This window comes from Acipenser ruthenus, chromosome 4, assembly GCF_902713425.1.
Source record: "Acipenser ruthenus chromosome 4, fAciRut3.2 maternal haplotype, whole genome shotgun sequence".
NCBI lineage: Eukaryota > Metazoa > Chordata > Actinopteri > Acipenseriformes > Acipenseridae > Acipenser > Acipenser ruthenus.
Window position 1 is genome coordinate 28,157,283 of NC_081192.1, and position 26,715 is coordinate 28,183,997.

At 35.6% G+C, this 26,715-nt stretch overlaps 2 protein-coding genes across 7 annotated transcripts in view; one reads left to right on the top strand and one right to left on the bottom strand.

Annotated features, from left to right (window-relative positions):
- Positions 1 to 707, bottom strand: part of LOC117400665 (YTH domain-containing family protein 3-like) — a 28,183-nt gene extending 27,476 nt beyond the window's left edge. For 2 of the 4 annotated variants that reach the window (XM_034000927.3, XM_034000928.3), the window contains exon 1: positions 334 to 707. Coding sequence is in view for 2 of the 4 variants with exons in the window: in XM_034000926.3 (XP_033856817.3) it covers positions 38 to 61 (24 nt within the window). In the remaining 2 variants the exon portion in view is untranslated. The other 2 variants (XM_034000926.3, XM_034000925.3) reach the window with 1 other exon arrangement.
- A 2,720-nt stretch (positions 708 to 3,427) lies between these two features.
- Positions 3,428 to 26,453, top strand: ttpa (tocopherol (alpha) transfer protein). 3 transcript variants are annotated; one of them, XR_009328445.1, is made up of 7 exons: positions 3,433 to 3,766; positions 6,251 to 6,404; positions 10,617 to 10,810; positions 15,112 to 15,222; positions 16,039 to 16,253; positions 25,719 to 25,853; positions 26,225 to 26,453. XR_009328445.1 is itself a non-coding variant. In XM_033999141.3 (6 exons), the coding sequence occupies exons 1-6, from the start codon at positions 3,575 to 3,577 to the stop codon at positions 25,723 to 25,725; spliced, it is 873 nt and encodes a 290-aa protein (XP_033855032.2). In that variant the 5' UTR covers positions 3,433 to 3,574; the 3' UTR covers positions 25,726 to 25,869. The 3 variants fall into 3 exon arrangements, 2 of the variants coding, with proteins under 2 accessions (XP_033855033.1, XP_033855032.2); XM_033999141.3 differs by lacking the exon at positions 26,225 to 26,453 and having other exon boundaries at positions 25,719 to 25,869; XM_033999142.3 differs by lacking the exons at positions 15,112 to 15,222; positions 25,719 to 25,853; positions 26,225 to 26,453 and having other exon boundaries at positions 3,428 to 3,766; positions 16,039 to 16,786.
- The last annotated feature ends 262 nt before the right edge of the window (positions 26,454 to 26,715 follow it).

Genomic DNA, 26,715 nt, shown 5'->3' on the forward strand with positions numbered 1-26,715 from the left:
GCATCAGAGACTGGTGTCTCCTCAGATCCGACTCTACCTGATCGACACTGGCGGCAGACATTCTTCAGAAACCCGAGCGGATTGCTGTATTAATGTTGCTGTCCGTGTTCTCTCCTGTATCTCTGGTTACCGTATTCAATCTGTCCGTATTAAAGGCGGTGTTTTTATTTTTTTTGTTTATTTCTTTCCCTCCACTGTGTTATTTGTTTCCCAAATTTTAAAGACGTCAACGTTCGTTTTGTTTCGAATCTCCGGCAGGAAAGGGGGAGTAACTCTCTCACTCACACACACTCACTGGAACTATTTCTGTCTCATAAAAAAAATCTCCCTTACTCTTGCTCTCTTTTGCTTCCACAATGGCGGATAAGCATCCACTTTCACTTCCGCTCCACGGCTCTGTGACCTTCCGCCGATAACGTCTCCAGTCGTGCTACGTCACTTATGAACACGGAACACTTATGACATATAGATATAAAATAATGTATCCATGTTTATTTTTTTAAGAATGCTTTTTATTATAAAAAATAACAACAACTTCTGACGGCTGCACAACAACTGCACCTTTCCTTTGCAATGTATGGTCACGTTTAACTAGATGTAATAAAAAGTTAATTGTTATTTTACCCTCATTTTGCTTACTTTCATTTACCGAGTTAAGCGGTAAACTACCGATTTTTAAAACCATACCAGATTTCAAAGCTAAGCTTATCTAAACATTTTGACACATTTTTTGCGGATATGCAGCCTTATCTAAGTTCCGATTGGATACTAGAATTACATGCACTAATCAAATAGCTCTCTTTCAATTAAACATTATCAAATCGTTATGGTTTCACTCCAGAATTTCAGTTGGCCAGCCCAAGATTAAATGGGTTAGCTAACAAAATACTTCCGTACATATTACCTGACGTAGGTCTAAGTAGGTCTGACAGTTTGAAACAATCACCTATACCAGTCATGTATGATGTAGCTTCACTTTTAAAATAAATATCTGGCAATATACTTAAAGTTTAAAGTTTGGATTTCTTACTTTCAGGTCCCGTTATTGTGTAGCAGGATAGTGAAATTCTCTGACCTTGAAGACACTTCTGAAGTGAAATCTTTTTTAATGGTGCAAAGACAGTTGAAAGCTGAATCTAACACGTATTGGGGCAGATGTATAATTTCAGAACTACTTGCTTAATTCTCCCATCTTCAAATATATGCAAGCGATTTTATTGAGCCATCCGTCGTAGAAGTGTAGTACCAGGTAGATAATTAAGGTATAACGGGGTTGCATACCACGTTATACCTAGCAGGGCACATCCATCTTTACTTTCAGTTCCCCTCCCCATCTCCCACTATCTCTGCTAATCTCCTGCCTTTTGGCGTTAAGCTCAGACACCTATCTGTGACTTTCAGTCGTGTTAGGCTATGCAAAACTGCACGTAGCTGGTTTTGCCGATGGGAAGTGAAAGAACTCAAAACTTACACAATACTGTATAGAAACTTAATATGAACGCATATTAAAGCAACTGAATTAGTAAGCACATTAAAACGACTATAAAAAGACATTCACACACAATTTAAACATAATGATTAAAAACAACTTAACTATAAAAGACACACACACATACACATAATGTAAAACTTGTAATTAATAACATAATTAATACCTCATGCAGAAAGCCATCACTACAGACCACTTTCATTATTACCATGCATGACAGGTGAAACATGTCAAATGCTACAAGAACTTAAGCAGTACATTTCAGCCCAAAATTAGACCGCAAGTGTTTATTGTCTGGTAAAAACCACAACTGCAATAATGAGACTGTTTTTTGGGCCTTTTTTAAAATAGATTTTGTATTGTTCTTTCAGATGTTAAAACCTGCTGGGGCAGCATATGCATCATCCCTGGCTTGAATGGGTGAATTTTGATTATTTAAATGGGTCCCAAGTCCCAAGTCCTGATTTTGATTGTTCTCATTAAAATTGTATGTCTGTATATTGTCTGTGGAAATCTATACAATCTATATTATTGTCAAAATTGAATGTCTATTAGTCTGTTAAAATCTGTAGGAATGCCTGTATTATTATATAGAAATATAAGCTTTTATTCATTCTTTTTTCCTTCCAATTTTGGCTATGAATTTTTAGAACAAATTGTTACTTGAAGAGTAATCAAACAATTAAGTATTTTAGCTCTTGTTAATGTTCACTAAATGCTTGTATTTAACATGTTTTCTTGAATTATCTTGTAGTATAGGGTGCTGAGATTGAAGATAGGGAAAGAAAAAACAGGCCTAGTGTAAAAAGGTCTAATCTGCTTGTAAAAACAGTTGCCCAGCCACCTGTATGATACATGCCAAATGGCAAACAAAATAGAATCATTGAACAGCCAGGTCTTGCTCCACGTGATCATGCGCACACAATTGCATTGGTGGGTGTAGTTTAGAGGTTCTATCGTTTTTATTAGCAACCACATATAAATGATGACAGTCCTGTAGTTAGAAAGTGAAGATTTCAGTCTTTCTGATTGTGTATGGTATTAGCTTGTAAATGTATAATGTAACATTTCTTGATTGATTTCACCCCGTGTTTTTTTTTTAATTACGTTTGCCTGTGATCAATGATATGATAGGACTTTTGTATATGGCTTTGTTTCCTATATTTATCGATAATGTGTGCTTTAAAAAAAACTGTTTGTTTAAAAGTAATGCATTTTCAGTTGCTTTATCTTAATATGTAAAGAAGGCAGTTTGTCTGTCTGTCTGTCTGTTCATTTATGCATTGGGACCCCACAACTTGTCATGGCCTCCTCTTTCATCCAGGGGAAAGTCGAGGTCTATGTTTGGATTCATAATGTTTATCCCCGGGGTACTTTATTTAGTAACCCCATTACTTGATCAATAGCCATGTATCTCAAATTAAAGAAACCCACAAGACCAATAATAATAATAATAATAATAATAATAATAACACATTTTAAAAAAAATTAAAATGGGAAAAACCAAAAAAAAAAAAGGAAAGGTGTCCGAGCGCATTGTGCGACACCCAAGATCGGTAACTTCTAGGAAACCATAAGGCTACCATTCCCCAATTTGTCATGCATGAAATATTGAAATATTTAATTTCCCCGGGCAGCGCTAGGTTTCAGCTAGTATTCAATATAATACACATTATTCTAAAACATGTGACTTGCATGTGATTCTTACTATATATAATCAGAAATAAAAGTTATTCCTATTTGAATTTTGCTAGAAAATCTCATTGGTATGCAGAAACTTATCAGCATGCATGCTGAATGTTGAATAACTGATTCTAAATTCTTAAATTCTGGGTTGAAGTTCAGCCATCGTCGACATGCGAATGTTTATTTATTCCCTGCGGTGAACAACCGTACGTGGAAGCCCACTTTGGATTGGCATGTCATAAGACCGCTGCCCAGTTCTTTTGAAAGACTGTTGCACTGATAGTTTTCATGTGCAGTATTGAAGGACAGGGACTGTTGTTTCACTGCAGTTTCTGAAGACGTCCGTTCTGCGTCTTTATTTTAGCCAACATTCTCTAACTTGAAACTTCATCCGGTAATATGTCGGAAGGGGAGTCTGACTTGCCTGTGGTACTTAATGATTTGCCGGACGATTCTCCTGTGGTACAACCTTATTTGACCAAACTGAGACGGAGAGCAGAAAAGGAGGGTGAACGGCAACTTGAATTAAGTGATACATTCTTGTTAAGGTTTCTTAGAGCCAGAGATTTCGATGTTGACTTGTCACTAAAAGTAAGTAAGACTGAAAGCGGTGGCTAACATAACATTTTAAGAGATTATGAATAGTACATGTTCAACCCTAGATAGTACCCTACTTTTTAAACAGTAGCCACAGTCAGGGTGAGGGGCAGGGCAGTTGAAAAGTATTATGAAAAAACGAAGTTCATAGGCGTCCTTGCTATAGTTGACAAAGCAAGTGACAGGTGTATGTACTGTTTAATATAAAATATGTTTTTAATCTGGTGTGTCGCACACTACTTCTATTTGTTTGATTTAGTGGGGTGTTTGTAGTGAAAGTTTTGGCAACGTTTAGAATGGCCACGTTTAGAACAGGCACCTTTTTTAAAAAAAGTTTAGAACGTACGTCTTTAACGTTTTTTTTGTTTGTTTGTTTTTTCCCACCCAACGGAGATGTCAAATTCTTGGGCATAACAATACAAAAGAATCCTAGCATTGTATCGGTTATTAATAAATAAAACACAATACCAATAAAAACAAACAAACAACCAACATCAACAACAACAAAATAATTCTAACATACAGTGGACAAAGCCGTTGTAATGCTCGGTTTAACCAGAATACAGTGTCTGATTCATATTGAAATGCATTTTAACAGATTGAAAGGCTGGTGTCGGTGTGATTTGTGTTGTCATGAATTTGTGCAAACAGAATTGGCGTCTTTAAGTTTATGCGCCAACAAAATTGACATCGCCTCATGAACTAACCTACCAGTCAAATAAGCTAGTCATTGTTAGTGTTTTATCAGCAGAAAAAAATGTTTATCAACAGGAATGACATCTTTAAATCGTGTAACCTGTGGACAGTATGCCACCACAGTTAAATAAGATAAGAAAAAACTCTGGAAAATTGCGGAAAGATGATAAAAAGAAATGGTGGTAATGCTTTACTCACTATTTCTGTTGCTGACATATATTCATTTTTTTAGGTATTGACTTTAGGTATTCCACAGGACAGTAAATATTTTGTATTTAATAGTTATATGACAACGTGCAAGTCAATATTACATTAACGCTTTTTAAATACAGTACTGTATTTAAATTCACAATGTGAAAGAGTAAACATTTAGGTCCTGTCAGAAACGTGTGTTAGTGCTAATGTTCTTGGATCAAGATTTAATTGTGTATCAGTATGGAGCCTGGGCGCTAACTGGATCTCAGCCACCATGCAAAATGTGCACCATCTGCATTTGAAGTTATTGAGGTTTTAACCTAAACTCACCTCATCTCATCTCACCGACAGGGGACAGGATCAGTAATGGCAGTGCATCACAAAACACTGCCTGTTACATTTGCAAGCCTACCTTGTGGAAGCTACACTGTAATACAAATAAATAAATAAATAAATAAATACACACTCATGTTCAAGGACACACTTTATCTGTAGTTATTACCACTTTACATTGTGTTTTTAAATCTCACTATATTTGTACAGTACAGCTATGTTTTGCATCACCCTATAGAATTAACTAATGTTGCTTCGTAAAGTCGAATGAAACCTGCTGAATAATGTTACGTTAACATGACTTGCATACCACATTTTAGCTTTCCATATACTGACAAAAATACTGACAAAAATTTTAAAAATTGTCATTTTGAAATCTAACATGAAATACTGTACTACTATTGTGGCTTCCGGTAGACTTTTGCGATGTAATTTGGTAGCTTCTTTGATTAGATGATGTTAAATAAAATATATAAATTATGTTCATTATTATTATTATTATTATTATTATTATTATTATTATTATTATTATTATTATTATTATTATTATTATTATGTCTCAATCCTAAAATTTTATAATGATGCAAAACTTTTGACCATAGCTGTACATGTGTTGCTTTAGTGATCATTATTTACAGAGCTTACATTTTATTTATTAATTTTCACCAAAGTGATCATTAGAAATTGCAGGGGCTGCGTTTGAGGGAACTCCAATGGCACAATGGGACTAAAACAATAACATTTACAATAAACACACACAAACACACACAACCAACCAACTAGTTCTGCACATTAAGGGTTTAAGATTAAGATCAATCGCAAGCTGCATACAGCAGTTAATAACTTCACCTTTGATGCTTAAATTCTTAGAATTTTGGAAGAATAACGTTTTTCGCTTTTTGGCTCCACTTCCTCTAATGACCATACATGACACTAAGTTTAAGTCTACACACAGAAAATATTCTAATTGTAGAACTGTAGTAAATTAAATTGTCATGGCATTATCCAAAATCTGCGGCAATTGATACAGCATGGCTGATTGTAGTAGAAGACAGTAAATCATATATAATAAGCATTGCAATCAATGTGAGCAGATGTCCTCTTTGTAAGGCAATTTTGCGTCCCAGGAAAGTGGAGTAAACTCAATTTCACCAACGTAAAAAAAAAAGAAAGATTCATTTAAACTTAGACATACAGTTTAGTTTTTACATCAGCACATATTTACTGGTATGTCCTTGTACATTCTCTTCACAGTTACTGATTAACTACCACAAGTGGAGGAAAGAGTGTCCTGAAATAAGTGGCAATCTGCATCCATCCGCAGTGCTTGGTTTGCTCCGTAATAATTACCATGGTGTGCTGAGGTCACGAGATGTCAACGGTAGTAGAGTTTTGATCTATAGAATTGGTTAGTACTTTTATTTTAAAGGGATACTTTTATATACGTTATATACATTATATACATTTTCACAAATTTTATTTTTAAAACCTGTGTATACCTAATATTTTTTTGTCTATTGCTGTTTACCAGGCTTTACCTCAGCAAAAAAAAAAAAAAAAAAAAAAAAAATCATTTTTCAACCACTCCCAAAAGCTAAAGTTATTAAGTTTGAAAAATAACCACGAGTGGTTTGCAATTGTGATTTCTGTTTCCATTTAAATACTCTCAGTTGCCACATTTTCAGGCATGCAGAAATCATGGTAAATAATGATCTAATCAGAAATAACAATCAAGTACACACATAAGGGGATAATAAACAGGTAAGCATGCTTTATATTCTTAAAATGTAGATGATGTTGTACATATTCCTGCAAATTGGTGCTAGCTGTGCTGAGTACTTCTTGATTTAGGTCTTTGGTGTCACAACACTACACTTTGAGTACTCTTGAGGTTGCATCAAGAGCCTTTTTAAGCAAGAGTGCCATGAGTTTCACATTCACATAGCTCCAAAGCTGCTCAAACCAGCTTGACCTGAGACCTAGCAACATTGCCACGCATTTGCTGTTTGAAAATATATTGAACTCTGAGCAACACACATGGGCAAAAAAAAATAATGTCCCATGTGAACATGGAATGCCTGTGGCCTGTGTTTGAAAGCAGGATGAAGCCCTGGTATGTTACTATAGTAACTGCTATCTTTACTGGCAATGGCTTGTAGTGGTCATGAAGCCATCATGGTTGACAAAAAAGGCATTTACTGGAAGTAAAAGCTTAGTGTTTCTTGAGATATGGGGCACAATTACTGACATTATATCTTGAGATCTAACTATCTAAATAAAAGTAATTCTATAACCCTTTAACTCTTGTTCAGTTCCATGTGTTATGTAGATTTCACATGCTGTGATTCTTTGTCTCATGTTGTACCTATCAATGCAATATATTTTTAACCTAATCCTGGATGTTTTGATATTTTTTTCACACATCATGAGTCATAAATAAACTGGGGAATAAGACTGGTAACATTTCTGAACTTTCACTTGGGAGCATTGGACATTAGAAAGATTATTTGTCTTATTGGTGTCATAGTGTATCGTGCTCCCCAGAAGTTATGAAATTAAGTTCACATACCTATTCATACCAGCAACCAATACAGCCAGTACCTCTGCAAACTTATTCATCTACACTAATCGTGTCTTTATAAGTACCCCTTTTCATCTGCAAAAAGGTTGTGATTCAAGTACAAAGGCATTCTGGCTGCAAGTCTAAGAAGCATGTTTAATAAATCAATTAATTTCAAACCTAAAACTTTTTGGATTCTGTGCTGTAGCAGGACATAAAATAAAGTGGAGAGACATATTAACTTAATAATATGTTTGTGAGCTGCCAGCTATTACGAAGATCATTTCTTTAAACAACAAATACTTGGCATTAGGATTCATAGGGTAAAGCTCATACTGTAAATTGGTAACTACTCAGTAGTTTGTACTGGGGAGGGGTTACTCTAATATCAGTTGGGTTCAAGTGTAGTTAGTGGCTCAAATGTGTTACTTGTTTCAAATAGTTTTTTCTGGTTAAAATGTTGCAGTCTAAAATGAAACCCTTTTCTTGTTTTATAAAAAGACAAACATAGCATGACAGTAACACAGTAATACTTTGTGATATATTGTCTGGTAGCCTGGAACCTACTGCTGATTGAAAAACAGTATTCTTATAGTGTCTCAGAAGAGTTGATGCCAGACAGGCAACTTTCTAAGAGGCAACAAGTGCAATGTTCTATTGGTCTTTCTGTTACATCACACTTTTGCAGGAGCATCAAAGGTGCCTTGGACAAGTTTGAGGATGAATTTACCATATTATAAAAATGAAACATTTGACAGCAGTCATGTGATAAAGCTGAACTTTCAATATAAACAGCTGTGCCAGCGACTTTTATCTCTGACCTAATATGACTGCTATATTACAATATATATGCTATATTACTATATTACAATCTTGTGGCTTTGTTTTCCAGATGATGACCAAATGCCAAGATACTGGCTTCCAGTCTGATACACAGTATTTTATGATTCTTACTGTCATGTTTGTTTATGTGTATCATCCAATAACAAATACAGCTATGGCCAAAAGTTTTACATCACCCTATCGAATGAACTCTAATAATTGCTGATTGGTTATATTTGATTCATTTTGCACTGAGGCACAGTATTCTAGAGATATTGAAGTTACAGTATGCAATGGTATGTGGATGATATATAATACAAGCATTATTTTATCAGCATTTGGTGGTTCAAACATAAATTGCTAAATGTGTGTAGCTGCAACTGGCAGGCTACCCAGGTTTTCATTCCATTGCAATGACTGTCAAGTTCATCCCACAGAGACTCACTTGAATTACTATATGATGGTAGGTCAAGCTTAGGGAAGTGTTTTGAAGTTTCAACTGTTGTATACAAATCAATATCTGACCTATTTAACTAGCTTGGTAAAAAAAAAAAAAAAAAAAAACATCTGAAAAAAGTTTTTTGCCGTCAGAACTGTGTCTCGTAATATTCAGATATGAGTGCCACGCAGCAGTGGCTTGTTCAATTGCCAAATCTAATTTCAGTTCTGGTCCTATGAAAATTGGACTAAATGGTTGAATCAGGAGACCTTGCAACAGTCCCGGGGTACTGATTTGTTTGGCAAGTCATTGTAGGTTCAGGAAAAGTTTTAGGATTGCAGTATTTTTATTTTTATTGTTGTCAGTACTCCAGTGTCGCTATAAAGTCACTTTGCACTGTTGGCGTCAGGGGAAAAACATTACATGTGGAATACGTAAGCAATAAGGCACGACAGGGTGTGGGATATACTCTAATATCCACATGCCCCGGGTGCGTTATAAGTCACAAGGCGAAGACATGTTTTAATTAACAAAAAATTTTATTAAATATCCTTCCACCTCTGCCCGACCTTAGAAAAAATAGTCCCTTAAAACATAAAAAAATAAAACCAAAAATGCATTAATTAAAAAATAATTTCAGATGTTGAATTGAACATTGCCATTGAAAGTGCAGTTTTGATTCGTTACACTTCTTGTAATTCTTGGTTTATTCATTACATTTGAAAGTAAAATATTACTATCCATTTTAATTATGACACAGCACAAACGAGTCTGCCTTTAAATCACACAGACCCTTCCTCACAAGACCTGCAATAGTATCAGGTGAGAGTGCGTTTTTTTTTTTTCATCATCCTTTGTTATCTGGGGTAGTAACAGGAGGCATCCATACCAGATTTGTGCTACAGCTTCACAGTGGTGAGAAAGACGTTATTTGCATGGAATACCCAGTTACTTATCAAACTGGCTTTGCAATTTACAGCTTGGCAACGTGGAGAACTACTGGGCCAGTGTTAAGAAACAATTAAAAACAATGCAGGGCACAGCAGAAGACATGATACCATCATACCCGGACACATTTAAAATATATCAGATCACACAGCTGCGCAGGGGGTGGGTCCAGTGGCAGCAGGCAGGCAGACTGAAGAACGGGCAGACAGGGAGCAACGGCAACAAAACATCTTTTAAACCCAAAGTCTCGTTTAAGAGGGACCCAAATCTTTTGTGAAAAGCTGAAAGTTTAAGAGATATCTTTTAAACTATTTATTTTCAAAATGGGATAGGGAAACACCGTAATTCAGGGAGAAGGAACAGAGCGATAGAATGGCGAGTTTTGAATTTATTTGAATACTTTTGCTTTTTTTCACTACTTTAATTAATCATTGGTGTCTGATTCAGATTCATTCAATATCTCATGTACACTTCGGTTTCCCAAAAGTTCAACATTTACATCAATCTCGTCAGTCATGTTTATTGCGATAAATTCCAATATGTCTGCCGTTTTTGTTTTTAAATTCTAGTGGCGTATGGATATCTGCCAGTGATTTGTCAATTTTTGAAAAAAAGTGCCAACCCATGAGAATATGCTGTAATATTCACACCCCCATGTGACCTGTTTTAACCAATCAGTATTTAAAAGACCCATTTTATAAATATTCATAATTATGTTTGTAGCAACCTATTGAGCTGTATAACCAGTATTGTATTAATTTAGTAATTGTGATCAGTGCTATACCCTGTTCTTTTCTTATGTTTCTTACCAAATAAACTGTAATAGAGTAAATCTTTTTATATATATATAGGCCAGTGGAACCCAACACACCATACAGCCTATGAAGTATTTCGTGTCAGTCTCATCACATCCGAACTGATTGTCCAGGAGATTGAGACCCAGAGGAATGGACTGAAGGCTATCTTTGATCTCCAGGGCTGGCGATTTTCTCATGCTCTTCAGATAACCCCCTCTCTGGCCAAAAAAATGTCTGCAGTACTTACAGTAAGTTCATTTCTATATGTTTATTATATCTGTTTATTATAACATAACATATCCAAAACAAGTTAAACATTGAATCTAATGAATGTGATTTGCAGAGGGTTGTTTTTAAAACGTATTGTCATTTTCATAACTATTAACCTGATTTGCTTTTGTAGATTAAATGAAAAGTATATTCTGTTTTTGCTTTGATTTTCTTTTTCAGTTTCAGAGCTTGAGATATACTCAACATTAGTTACCAAACCATTAAATAGCCAACTTAATGTGTAGGTTTTTATTTGTAAACTCATAGTTTTAAAAACAAGTAAACAAGCAGGGGTTGAAATTTGGCACCTGTTGCATAGCAGTTTTATCCATTCCTGGTACTGTATTACTAAGAATTTAATATGACACAACTGAGCTTGTTACCTATGCACTGTGGCTAATTAAGCTCATGTTAAAACCTGGAATGGGTTAACCTGCTATACATTAAGCATCTTATTTCCAGCTCTAAACTAAATATATCATTACTTTATCCTGGGCACCTGATTTACTCTTTTAGTTAAAAAAAAAAACATATCCAATTAATGGTGGTATACATATATGTGCTGTTTAGCAGTCCACTCTTATGTCATTTAGAATTTGGATAGAGACAGATTCACTTTTATTATATTTTGAGCCCATCATAAAATGTTCTTTTGTATATCCTTTTATTTTATTTTTTTTATTGTTGTTATAGAAACTATGTCATGCATGCCTTTCCCAGTTTTGCATGTGTGTGTGCTTGAGAAGGTTAGTTATAGAAATAGTGCAAACCATTCTGCAAAAAGCTTGATTGAGGTAACCTTGTCAATCCAGTTCATCCCATAAACAGTAATGGCGATTGGGCAGACCAGGAGGTGTGTGAAGTTTCTGTACTTTGTGAACACACACACACACACAAAAAAAAAATTGTTGTTGAATTTTATTGGTTGATAACTGATCACAATGTATTTAGATACCAGTTAATGATTAAATTCTCATCTTCAATGATCTACTTTCTCTTTTTTTATCAAGGCGGTTTTTAGTATTTACAGAGAAAAATCAATAGAAATTATAATACTTTTTCTTTTGGTATTCTATCTTTAAAAATATAACTAAGCAAATGAGGACAATTTGACATGAGAAAAAAAAAAAAAAAAAAAACAACATTACATTTTCCAGTAAAATATTCAGTTAATGTACAAATGTAAAGTAATTATGGTCGGGTCACAGAAGTTTGGCATCTTTTGCAGTACTTAAACATAGATGTAACCTGATAAGTAAGAACAAACAACAATATGAAAACTTATTATTATGCATTAGAAAAATGTATAGTAATACTATTCTACAAAACCAATACACTTTGGAACGTATGCTATTTTCAATTAATGCAACAAAAGGACTCCTTTCATATTTTTTATAATAATACTGCAAAATACTGCAAAAAAAAAAAAAAACCCTAGATATCTAAAAAAAAAAAAAGTTCTTCTAAGATGATATTGATAAAGACATCTAGGTAAAATGTTTGTCAAATAATTATATTACCTTATTTTAATATATCTGGTGCTATCTTTGTAAAAGGTAGAATACATAGGGTGTACACAATTAAGACATTTCTCACCCAATTATCATTCATGGCATTTGTTTTATTTTTTGTTTGTCATTACATTCTTGAAAAGTTTGAGTCCAGCATTTTCTCTATTAAAGACCACTAGTTAGTTCCCCTCGAGGGCTTTTTTGTTTTATTAATGGGAGACTCTATTAAGAGAGAGAGACTATTGAGTCTCCCTTCTTCATCTGTGCAAGCTTGCTTGTATGCAAATCTATGATACAGATACAAAACCAGTCTAAACAATTTAACATTCTCCTGTTCACCTTGTCAACACTATAGTAAAACTAATAACAGATTTTTTAAAATTGTTTTCGCAAGTCATTTTTATTTTCTGTTGACTGAAATGCGGCCTCTAGTGGCAGAGAAAAAAATAAGAGACTTTTATTAAGTTCAGACTTGAAACTTAATAAAAGTCTTTTTTTCATAAACCTCCCATGTTTATTGTGCATTGCATGATTATTTGCACTAACATTAACCCTTGTAGGTATAACTCTCTTGGAATTTGACTTCCATAGTCTTTGACCTCCTAGCCAATACTGAATATCTCAAACTGCATGTGGAATGGGTTTCTTTCAAACCTTTGTGAATAGCTACCCTTTATATAAAGGTGCTGATTAGATTTGGGTTAGGGACTTATCAATAGCAATAAAAAAATATTTCAATGCACAACCAAAAACTTAGTTTATATGAATGTAAAGGTTGTGGTTAATTGCTGATAAGGGTTTGCCAGTACCCTGGGTGCGGTCTTTATTTTGTCTTCTGAGTATTGTATTACCTCTAGCATGCTGTGTTATAGCCAGTAGTTCTGATGGGCTTATGTGACAGGTATATCAGGATTGTTTACATATATATACAGTGGCTCTCAAAAGTATTCACCCCCCTTGGACTTTTCCACATTTTATTGTGTTACAACATGGGATCAAAATGGATTTAATTAGGAGTTTTTGCCACTGATCAACACAAAAAAGTCCATAATGTCAAAGTGAAAAATAAAATCTACAAATTGTTCTAAATTAATTACAAATATAAAACAGAAAATAATTGATTGCATAGGTATTCACCCCCTTTGCTATGACACACCTAAATAAGCTCTGGTGCAACCAATTGTCTTTAGAAGTCACATAATTAGTTGAATGGTCCACCTGTGTGCAATTAAGGTGTTTCACATGATTTCAGGTTAAATACACCTGTCCCTGGGAGGTCCCACAGTTGGTTCGTACATTTCCTAACAAAAACTACATCATGAAGACGAAGGAACATTCAAAGCAAATCCGGAATAAGGTTCTTCAAAAGCACCAATCAGGGGTAGGATATAAGAACATTTCCAAGGCATTGAATATCCCCCGGAGCACAGTAAAGTCCATTATTAAGAAATGGAGAGAATATGGCACAACTGTGAATCTGTCTAGAACAGGCCGTCCTCAAAAACTGAGTATCCGGGCAAGAAGGGCACTAGTCAGGGAGGCCACCAAGAGGCCTATGGCAACTCTAAAGGAGTTACAGTCTTCTACGGCTGAGCTGGGAGACACTGTGCATACGGCAACAATAGCCCGGTTGCTTCACAAACCTGACCTTTATGGGAGAGTGGCAAAAAGAAAGCCATTGTTGAAAAAAACTCACATCAAATCTCGGCTAGAGTTTGCCAGAAGGAATGTTGGAGATTCTGAGACCAAGTGGAAGAAGATTCTATGGTCTGATGAGACCAAAATAGAGCTTTTTCGCCTCAATGCTAAGCGTTATGTTTGGCGCAAGCCTAACACCGCACATCATCCTGAGAACACCATCCCTACCGTAAAGCATGGTGGTGGCAGCATCATGCTATGGAGATGTTTCTCTGCGTCAGGGCATGGAAATCTTGTGAAGATAGAGGGCAAAATGGATGCAGCAAAGTACAGAGAAATCCTGGAGGAAAACCTGCTGAAGTCTTCAAGAGACCTGGGACTTGGGTGAAGATTCATCTTCCAGCAGGACAATGACCCCAAACATACAGCCAAAGCCGCACTGGAGTGGCTTAAAAACAAAAAGGTCAATGTCCAGTCAAAGCCCCGACCTCAATCCAATTGAGAATATGTGCAAAGAGTTGAAAATTGCTGTTCACCAAAGGTCCCCATCCAACTTGATGGAGCTCGAGCAATTCTGCAAAGAACAATGGGCAAAAATTGCAGTGTCCAGATGTGCAAAGCTGGTAGAGACTTACTCAAATAGACTCATGGCTGTAATTGCTGCCAAAGGTGCCTCTACCAAACATTGACTCAAGGGGGTGAATACTTATGCAATCAATTATTTTCTGTTTTGTATTTGTAATTAATTTAGAACAATTTGTAGATTTTATTTTTCACTTTGACATTATGGACTTTTTTTGTGTTGATCAGTGGCAAAAACTCCTAATTAAATCCATTCTGATTCCATGTTGTAACACAATAGAATGTGGAAAAGTCCAAGGGGGGTGAATACTTTTGAGAGCCACTGTACACACACACACACACACATATATATATATATATATATATATATAAAGGTGGTCTTTCAAAGTAAATGACCTTTAATACAATTACCCTACACTTTGAATGGGATGGGATTTAAAATGGTTATATTATATTCTATCTTTTGGAAGAACTATGAGCATAAAAACTTAGGTAAAAATACTTCACACTAAAACCTAATAAATATTTTTGAATTGCTGTTTTGCCAGGATTCCTTCCCACTGAAAGTGCGTGGCATCCATCTGATTAATGAGCCAATATTCTTCCACCCAGCCTTTGCTGTTATTAAGCCCTTTCTGTCAGAAAAAATAAAAGAGCGGGTAAGTCGCCTTTATCAGTAACTAACTGGACTGATGTGATGCAGCACTATAATTAAAATTACAGTTTTCACTCCTTAATAGCCACTGACTCCCAATTTAGAAATACCTTTGTCCACCTTTATTTCTGGAAGAAAAGTTTCTACTGCATGCCAAGCATGTAGTTTGTTGTAACTGAACACTGAGCCCTATTGCAAACAAAACAATCTAAATACCATTGTCTAAATCATCATTATGCAGCATCTTACAGACAAGCTGGGTCTATCCTTGTAGTATTTTAGCACAACTTGTTAATAACCAATTTGAGTGAGTTTGGAGTTTGCCACACCATTTTGTGAGCAGTTGGACTGCACGTGGCACAGGGTAGAGCAAGGTTTTTCTTTTGAGCAGTCAGCTCAAGCAGCTTGTATGTATGCTGTTTCTCGTTTGCTGTTTTCCAGCTAACCACAACGCACAACCAGCCACAACCCTCTCCAGTTGTTCTATAGTAGTAGACACCCAGTGTTGAAAAAGGAATACTGGAAAAGTGTTTGCTATAGCTAAATTAACTGTATCAAAAAGATACCATGCAAAGGATACCAATGCATCAATGAAGTCTGAAATAAATAACAAATATTCTACTGTACAGAACAGTTTTTATCTCCTTTCTTATGTTAAGAAATATACTTTTGTTTTCTGGCTCATTAAACATTTTGAAAGAATATTTGACTCCCTAATGTGATTTATTATTATTATTATTATTATTATTATTATTATTATTATTATTATTATTATTATTATTATTATTATTATTATTATTATTATTGATGTTGTTTTTAGATCCACCTGCATGGCAGCACGTACGAACAAACCCTGTGTCAGCACTTTCCGGCGAACATCCTCCCACCAGAGTACGGAGGCCAAGGACCCACAATGGAGGAGCTCTGTCAGGAGTGGATGGAATTCATCCTTCAGTCAGAGGACCAGCTGCATAAACTCTCAATCAATACCTCAGACAGCGAGGGCACAGATCAGAGTCACTCGTTTGCCAATAGGTATTAATTTGAAGCTATAAAACATTATTTTAATTTTCTTTTTTTTTAATTACCAATTCCTGAGAGAAAATAACACATGTGAGATAAAACCAAGCAGACAAATGCTGTGGATAATGCCTTCTTTAGTGTATCAGGATCATTTGTAAACTCTCCTTCATATGCCTAGCTCAAGCAGGCAGATTAAACAAGACATTTGTAGCTATCCTTTGATTTTAAATCGTGGTATGAGGTGTGCATGGATATTCCTTTGGCCATTGTATGGCAAATAAGTGAATTTCTCTAATTGGCACATTATTTATACCATTGTCCCACAGCAAAAATAGTTAAAGATATAAAGAAGGCACTTCGAAATAAAACTGGAAGCCTGTGATATAGATTTGAGGTCACCTCAGATGCTGTGAATAAATGTACAGTCTTAGTGCATTTCCCTCAGTCCTCAAGGATTGTCCTGTAACGTTGGAGTTTGGACTTATACAGAAATATAAAAATGTAAATAACCAATTGTGACAAATTAAATTGTGTTTAATGTACAATGGGCCTCATTTACGAAAGGGCACTAAACATTTTGGTTTTAATTGCAATTAGTGAGCACGTTCATGATTTCCATATTTACTATTGCAATTGTAATCATTATTCCGTGCGATACTTGGCATATTATGGCGCGCACTAAATTTAGTGCTTCACATTATGGTAATCAGAATGAATATGTGATTTTTTATGGTAATGCATGCTGATGTATTTAAATGAACATCCAGCTAATAATAATGAGATGAGCTGTATTCACATGGCATTTACTGAAAGGCATTCATTTTAGTGCGTGCATTAAAGTGATCATTTATTAGTGCGTATGGAAACCAGGCTTTAACCACTGATAGGCATGCTATTTAAAATTATTTTTCTGGACTGCAAACTAGTGATGTGCAGTTTGATTATTTTTACTGACTGGATTCATTTGATTTATTCAGTTCAGTGATTCAATTCAACAGATTTGTTCATTTGATTCACTGATTCACTTACTTGAAATAAGTACATCTTGCTGAATTACTTGGTTATGAAAATGATCATTTCTGAAAAAAGTCCAGAAATGATAACTTGATAGGTAGTTGTGCTTACACATGAAATAGTATACAGTTAAAATAAAATACAAAATACTACATTTTAGTAAATATCCTTAAGGAGAAAGCTTTAGAGTATAAACTATTTATTTTAAACTATGTCATTCAGCTTTAACTGCAACCTATTTAATAACCTGCAAATCACAACAACAAAAAGAGTAACAGCTATAGTGTATGAAATTAAGAAGTAACAGTCAATTTCTTACTTTCCTTTTATACAGGATTATACAGTACAGCGATGATCACACATATAGCAATAATATGTGTTATTTATTCTGCCAGTTGCAATTAAGTACGTAAAGATCTTTTTATGTGTCTATCGTGGGAGTAAGCAAGACTTCCAGGGTTCCGATGCATTCATATCTTCTGTGTGTGTGTTTGCATATCATTATTTTTTTTTTAGGTTTATGTCCCTTCAGTCTTTTTACTAAGTAAAAACAGTGTCACATTTGTCCAGTGCACTAGGATTTCTCCCAGCCTATGTTTAGTTGGATTCACACAAACACACACACAGGCTCCCTGTCATTAAAAGCTGTAGCTACTCTTGTGTATAACACAACTGCATGCCCTGCCAAAGCTGCCAAAAACTGAGTATCCGGGCGAGAAGAGCACTAGTCAGGGAGGCCACCAAGAGGCCTATGGCAACTCTAAAGGAGTTACAGTCTTCCACGGCTGAGCTGGGAGACACTGTGCATACGGCAACAATAGCCCGGTTGCTTCACAAAACTGGCCTTTATGGGGGAGTGGCAAAAAGAAAACCACTGTTGAAAAAAGCTCACATCAGATCTCAGCCAGAGTTTGCCAGAAGGCATGTGGGAGACTCTGAGACCAAGTGGAAGAAGATTCTATGGTCTGATGAGACCAAAATAGAGCTTTTTCGCTTCAATGCTAAGCGTTATGTTTGGCGCAAGCCTAACACCGCACATCATCCTGAGAACACCATCCCTACCGTGAAGCATGGTGGTGGCAGCATCATGCTATGGGGATGCTTCTCTGCGTCGGGGCCTGGAAAGCTTGTGAAAATAAAGGGCAAAATGGATGCAGAAAAGTACAGAGAAATCCTGCTGAAGTCTTATTAATACAGATTGTTGTGCAATTTAAACATTATTATTTGTTTATTTAGCAGACACCTTTATCCAAGGTGACTTACAGAGACTAGGGTGTGTGAACTATGCATCAGCTGCAGAGTCACTTACAATTACGTCTCGCCCGAAAGACGGAGCACAAGGAGGTTAAGTGACTTGCTCAGAGTCACACAATGAGTCAGTGGGTGAGGTGAGATTTGAACCGGGCACCTCCTGGTTACAAGCACTTGTCTTTAACCACTGGACCACACAGCCTCCTCTGCAAGTCTGCAAGAGACCTGGGATTTGGGAGAAGATTCATCTTCCAGCAGGACAATGACCCCAAACATACAGCCAAAGCCACACTGGAGTGGCTTAAAAACAAAAATGTCAATGTCCTGGAGTGGCCCAGTCAAAGCCTGGACCTCAATCCAATTGAGAAAATGTGGAAAGAGTTGAAAATTGCTGTTCACCAAAGGTCCCCATCCAACTTGACGCAGCTTGAGCAATTTTGCAAAGAACAATGGGCAAAAATTGCAGTGTCCAGATGTGCAAAGCTGGTAGAGACTTACTCAAATAGACTCATGGCTGTAATTGCTGCCAAAGGTGCCTCTACCAATTATTGACTCAAGGGGGTGAATACTAATGCAATCAATTATTTTCTGTTTTGTATTTGTAATTAATTTAGAACAATTTGTAGATTTCATTTTTCACTTTGACATTATGGACTTTTTTTGTGTTGATCCGTGGCAAAAACTCCTAATTAAATCAATTTTGATTCCATGTTGTAACACAATAAAATGTGGAAAAGTCCAAAGTGGGGGGGGGGGTGAATACTTTTGAGAGCCACTGTAGGTTGCTGCTGTGGAATATCTTTAAATTCTTAAAGGGAAATTTGTGTTGTAAACCACCTTTCATAACCAAGACCCCCTTTGAAGTGACTTGGATCTACACCCCTTATTACTATATTATAGAACTTGTCTATGTAGATTTCTGACATTTTAATTTTTTTTACCAAATGGACTTTAATAACCACTGTCTAAAATACGTACTGTTCCCTGAGCAGGTAAAACAATAAGGTGAGTCAGTCTGCTTGTGATGTGGTTGATTCGTAAGCCTCCCGCCCCTGACACATTTCTGAAACCCTCCAGAGGGTCGTGACCTCCAGTTTTAGAACCCCTGGTTTAGACACTTTAAGTAGTCTCGGTCTGTTTCAAACACTATACAGCTGTTCATGTGCCTTTCAGTATTATTTAGATTCAACATCTGAATGAGCAGAAATTACAGTAGTTTAATTGTTTGTCCTTTAGATCCCAGAATGATCAGTGGCTTCTTTGTTATAAAATTAGAGGTAGAGGTGCAGGTGAATCTACAAGATAGGCACACACGTTGTTTTGGGATCTAGGGTTTAAGGAAAAATGTAATACATGTTTTCTAATATTACAAGTGTTATTTTCAGGGACTGGAATCTCTACAGAAAATAGGTTATATATATATATATATATATATATATATATATATATATATAAAATCAATAAGAAAAAAGAGAAAAGGATATTTCAGGTACTTAAAAAGGTAGAATAATTGATAACAAATCAATTATCAGGACGTTTCGGACTACAAGTCCTTCATCGGCTGAATACAAAAAAACAGACAAGTAGTCATTTAAACAAAATTCCAGAAACTGACTTAAAAGACTACTTGTTTGTTTTTTTATCAACTTAAAGCACTGTTTTTTTTCTGCTGAATAATGTTACGTAAACATATTGAATTACATTAAGCTTTGTAGTTTTTCATGTAATTAATGAAAAACTGACAAAAAAGGAAAAATGTGACATTTTGAATTCTAACATGAACTGTACTACTATTATGGTAGACTTTTACAATATAATTTTGTAGTTTCTTTGACTACGTGATGTTAAATAAAACATCTATATACTGTATATGTATAAATTAACCCATTATGCAAAAGACACCAAGTAGTAAGTTTATTGTGTTTTTTTTCTGAAGATTTATCAAGTATTTTTATATACTGTACACTTGCGGACAGAGACATTGTATCTAATTTCTACCTTACAAATGATTTTTGTAATAATGATGCCATGGTTAGCCTAATTTCACCAATGTATTGTATGTTTATACTCTAGTAATTGTATAAGTAATTGCGAATCATAAACACATGATATATGCTGAATGTTCACAATAGAAAAGTACAGAGGAGAAGCCTAAAGAGTTGAAAAGGAACACAACTCAGTAAAGCTGAATAATGGGAGAACCGAACCTCACTCGGATTGTAAACATCATGAAAAGTAAAAAGAAAAACAAAAGTTAATATGTGCTCTATAGTGCCTTAAACATTTAAGATAAAAAAATGAAACAAAAGAAAACATGGAAAGGGTGTGAAAGCAGAGCTCTTGGGTCCAGCGAATTAACATGATTGTGGTAGAAATAACCTTTGTACATGTTGTTCCTGCAGTAAGTTCATATCTATGTTATTGACATAGAGACGTTGTCCTTGTTCATCTCATGTGTTCATTACATTTCTGACACACTGGATTTTGGTTAATTTTTATTTTATAATATATTTTCTTTGTATTCCTTGTACCTCATTAAAAATATATGCAGTATGTGATCTGAAGTGGCTTCAATTTCATATTTAAAGCATCATTATGATGTTCCCCCTTTAAAATTGCACCTCCACCTAAAAGGTAGTGGACCCTATTCAAGTTTATATACTGTGTGTTTGTTTTGTTTTTAATAGCAACCCTATTTAATCAATCAAAACAGACAAAAAAAAAACTGTAAATAACTCACAAGTTAAAGCTTTGTGATTATGGCTCGCTTTTTACAAATTCCTGACACCTGAGATACTGTATGTCACAGATGGCAGTCATGTTGGTGTTATTAAAAAAAAAAAAAAAAAAGGTTCCCATGCAAGGCTGCTCAACAGTGCTAGAGATGGGTGAAGTGACCTTTTCTTTGTAGCTGGAGAAAAATGCAAACGTAAAAAATGCATGACTGATTTTTGTATACACAATCTCCAGCACTGACATATGTTCACCTTCTGACCTGATAAGAATAAACGACAAACCAATCATCGGTAAGTGAAATGAATATTTTATTGGAAAGTACCGGTAATTTACAAAAATGGCATTTAAGACCCATCAGTCGTTTACCCTAATGTTTGCACATGTTTGTACAATACAATCTATAGCATTCTACTGTACGTGACAAAAATACGTCAGAACGTGACTTTATATTCTTAACAATCCCATTCAGGTCCGGGGTTTAAATTGCATTTAAATTGCCCTGGTACAGGTCGGTCCTGGGACATTTTTGTCATTTGCAATGGAATATTCCCATGAGAGGGAAAATTACTACTTTTTAAAATCAATTTAAAGCCATATCTGGGTCCATTTGGACTTGTCCAGTTCTTGACCAGTCAACAACTTAACAAGACAATACTGTACATTCACATAGCCTACCAATTTTCAATGATTTTAATCATCAGACTGCAGTGTTTTATAGAGGTTACAAAACTGTAGGCAGTTACTGTAAATAGTTTCATAAAACTATGGATAATAAGACTTATTTGTTTGTAGCACTGTACATGTTGTATAAAATGTAATTGGTTACTTATACATCATATACAAAATGTAAACATACTGTACATATTGTTTTTTTTAAGTTAAGCACATAAAACTACTTTACATATATTTATTTATAGCAATTAGTAGCTATGTGGAAAAATGGTTTGCTAGCAAGATACAAGCCTCTCATGCAAATCATGTACAGAAGATGGAACTTCCATCTACTTCTGATTCAGGTAGTAATGGTACATGTTGAAAGACTGAGGTGTGTCTTCTGTCAGGTGAAATCCCAAAACCTTCCTTCGATAGAGATCAAATCCCACACATATATTTCCATAACTTTATGTGCATGGAAACACACGGTTATGATGTGTATGTATGTATGTATGTATGTATTATTATTATTATTATTATTATTATTATTATTATTAATAATAATAATAATAATAATAATAATAATAATAATTGTATTTTGTAGGTGTATTGGCACAAAAATATTAATATCAAAACCAGTCTCATATTGCTGCATCATATGTGAAGTTTCTGGAATCTCCTGGAGCTAGAGTTGTACCAATAAGGCAAATATGTGTTTTTAAATTACTTTTCAAAAACATTCACAGTCTATAAAGTAAAACATGATGTGTGTCTACACAGAACCCATTTTAAAAACTGCACTGCACTGGAATTTTGCCAAATCTGTGACTCATTTATTGATTTCGTAATATGACAAATAGTCCTATACCTTGAGTAAACCTTGTCATCCTAACAACCTTCGGTGCAATCTGTCATAGGATGACCCTAAAGAACCTCAATCCCTGTAGTGCAGTTACAGAGATTTGCTAAATAAAGGGGAGTGACCTGAATCAAATCAAATAACATGTATTTGTATTGTTTTTGTATATTTTAAACCCTAAAAATAAATGTTGACAGAGTAGGGCCATAGGCTTTGGTGCAATGCTGGCAATCATATTGTAGCGATCCGTGCATTTGTGTTTATGTACCCTGCTGTCTGTTTGTGTTTGCACGCTGTGTGTTATTCTCTCCCCGTTGTACTCCGCCACTGCTTGTTTGCCTTTGTTTGTGTATTCCCGTACCATGTGGCCCGCTGTTTGTTTGTCTGCCCTGGTCTGTTCTCATTGGTTGTTATCTTTGCATCCTCATTGGTTGTTGTTTGTCTGTCTGTGCCCATTGGTCCTGGTTGCATCCAAATGGGATGTGTCCTAAGCCTGGTATCCATTTGCATAAGGGTTGACTCAAGCAGGGGTGACGACTGACTCGAGGAGGGGTGACGACTGACTCGAGGAGTGGTGATGACTGACTCAAGGAGGGGTGATGACTGACTCGAGGAGAGACGACGACTGACTCGAGGAGGGACAGACTCAAGGAGGGGTGAGGATTGACTGGAGGAGGGGTGACGACTGAGGATGTCCTAAAATGGACACCGTATGCGTGAACAAATGTGTAAAACTATCTGGACAGATTTATCGTTTAAATCATCGACAATTTGACTAATACCGTCTACAGCTAATTCATGTTTTGACCTTTAAAGTGCAAGTATTTCTGGGCTAAATCAGTAGCATTTTCTGCCAACTCACGCGATAACTCGGAAACGCATGGAAATGCCTCCTTTTTCACCATGTTCATGTCATTAATTTAAATGCATGGGTTTTGAAGGTCATTGTTTGTGTGATAATTGTAGTTAAGAACATAAGAAGATAAGAACATAAGAAAGTTTACAAATGACAGGAGGCCATTCGGCCCATCTTGCTCGTTTCGTTGTTAGTAGCTTATTGTTCCCAGAATCTCAACAAGCAGCTTCTTGAATGATCCCAGGGTGTCAGCTTCAACAACATTGCTGGTGAGTTCCAGACTCCAAGAATTTTCTGTGTAAAAAAGTGCCTCCTATTTTCTCTCCTGAATGCCCCTTTATCTAACCTCCATTTGTGACTCCTGGTCCTTGTTTCTTTTTCAGGTCAGAAAAGCCCCTTGGGTTGATATTGTCAATGCCTTTTAGAATTTTGAAAGCTTGAATCAGATCGCCACATAATCTTCTTTGTTCAAGACTGAACAGATTCAATTCTTTTAGCCTTTCTGTATATGAAATGCCTTTTAAACCCCGAATAATTCTGGTCTCTCTTCTTTGCACACTTTCTAGAGCAGCAATATCCTTTTTGTAGCAAGGTGATCAGAACTGAACACAATATTCTAGATGAGGTCTTATTAATGCAGTTGTTAATGTTGTATTTTTGGGAGCCAAATATATAAGTTTTGCATATTGATAGTTTGTGAGGAACGTTGTTGTACAGGATGGGATTCATGCATTTGCCACTGGAAGAAAAAAAAGACTAAACGGTCTTCATGAATTTATATAAGAAACATGCACATACAGTGCTAAAGTGTACATACTGTAACAGTTACATCCCTGCTGTTTTTATTTATTGTTAATAAATACAGTATTCTACACTAATATGGAAATTGAACTTACTTGTCAAAGTTGTTTTTAGGCTACTTGTAAACGACAGAAAAGTAGGACGGTATCCCACTACGCTTTTTATCAGATATTACAGATATGTAGATACCAGTGACTTTTTAGCAAGGCATGTGTGAACAGGCTGGCTGGTGGTGACATCAGACCCAGAAGAGAATGGACACACAGTACTGCAGCGTATGAAAGCGCTGCTTGCGCGTTTTATAATAAATAAAAGGTTTAAACAAAACAGAAGACTTTCACAAAACAAAACAAAATGGCACGGTGGCCAAAACAAACAGACAAACAGACACGGAACAAAACAAGTATTGTGCTAGTGTAAAACCAGCACAGGTAGCAATTGTTTTTAGATATTAGTTTCTTTATCTCAAGACTCACGTCTCTCGTTCCGCCTCTGAACACACTAACCCAGAGTGAGTGACTTGTGCCTCTAGTGATTTTAAATCACTTGTGCTACATTCCCAATTTATACCCTGTGCAACAATGTATACACACCAACAATTAGGTGAGGTGAGGCTGCTTCCCCATTTCCGCTGACAGGGGGGGGCAAGGTCCTCCTCCAGTGGCACCGCTGGCAGCGGAAAGGCTGACAGCACGGAGGCACACTCCGGCAGCAGAAATGTTGCTAGGGACAATGCTGGCAGTGGCAATGCTGACAGTGGCACTCCTGTCAGCAGACGTGCTGATAGCACCAAGGTTGGCTCCTCCAGCCGGGGCAATCCTGGCAGCGGAAATTCTACCCGTGGCAATGTTGGCAGCGCCAATGCTGCCAGTAGCAATGCTGTCAGCGGAAATGCTGACAGTGGGGCAAGGTCCTCCTCCTATGGCCTTGCTGGTATTTTTGTGTGTATATATATATATATATATATATATATATATATATATATATATATATATATATATATATATATATATAAAGGAGTTCCGTGGAAGGTAACATAATTTGTACAGTACAGGCAGGCATTGTAGATCTTTTAATGGTAGAGACAGCACCACAACATGAACCCTTATAAAATGTATCTTTTCAAGACGCAACTTTATAGTCTCACATAGGTTGTATTGGTATAAAGAGAGCAAATAAGTTAAATCTATTCAAGAAATAAAGCAAAAATCAACATGATGCAATTTAAAAAATAATATGTTTATTTAAATGTTTTAATTGATAGTTGCAGGTTAACAAACTGCATTTGTTTTTTGCATTGATACAGACTATAAGTATCCCTTTTATGGAATGCAGTGGCATCCAGAGAAAAATCTCTTTGAGTGGAGGTTGGAAATTATTTCCCACTCCCCATCAGCTGTGAAGCCAGGCATTTATATGCCTGATTTCTTTGTAAATGAAGGTAAGATTTTTAAATCTTGGTCAAGTTTAATAAGGAGAATTTGTCTTAAACAATTAACAGATTTATTTTGACCTGGTGCACCTCATTTGTAACATATCTTACAATTGAACAATTTGAATTGCAGACTTAGGTTGCAGGTTATATAAACACCTAGCACGGCTGTCATTCTGTGGCTTTTTCATTTATATATAATTTAAAGCATATGTATGTATGTATGTATGTATGTATGTATGTATGTATGTATGCATGTATGTTTTGTTCACAAAAACACTAATATCCATTATATTTCAATCTGTAAGTATGGTGTGTTTCTGATTTTCATCAGCTTTTATAATCTAAATAATTTTTTTTATTATTATTTTATTTTGCAGCGAGGAAAAAATGTCCACGAATTTAAAGACAAGGAGGAAGAAAGAAGATCGCTGATCTACCAGTACAGTCCATCTTATACAGGAGATGTCACTATATTTTCTAGATTAAAAGTTCATTTTTTAAACCAAGTACAGGGGAACTTCAACACACCAAACAGTTGTTCCTGTTACAAATTGATAGAATATTCTCCAAAACATCTTCATTGCTGTAGCCTTTCCTTGCAATGCAAATTACATCACATAGATACTGTAAGTATTTGAACTCCCATGCTCACATTTAAGCCGTATCCAAAAAAAAAAAAAACACCCAGCAAACTAGGTTGTTGTCTGTGCTGTTAATTTAAAAATGGATTAATCTACTCTAGTAATATTGTAGCTTAATTCAAATTATATTTTAAAGTGACTTCTGAAGCTTGCAATGCCAGATTTTAAAAAATAATAAAATAGATACAATTAACATTTATTCGGAATTGGAATTATTAAATTCAGAA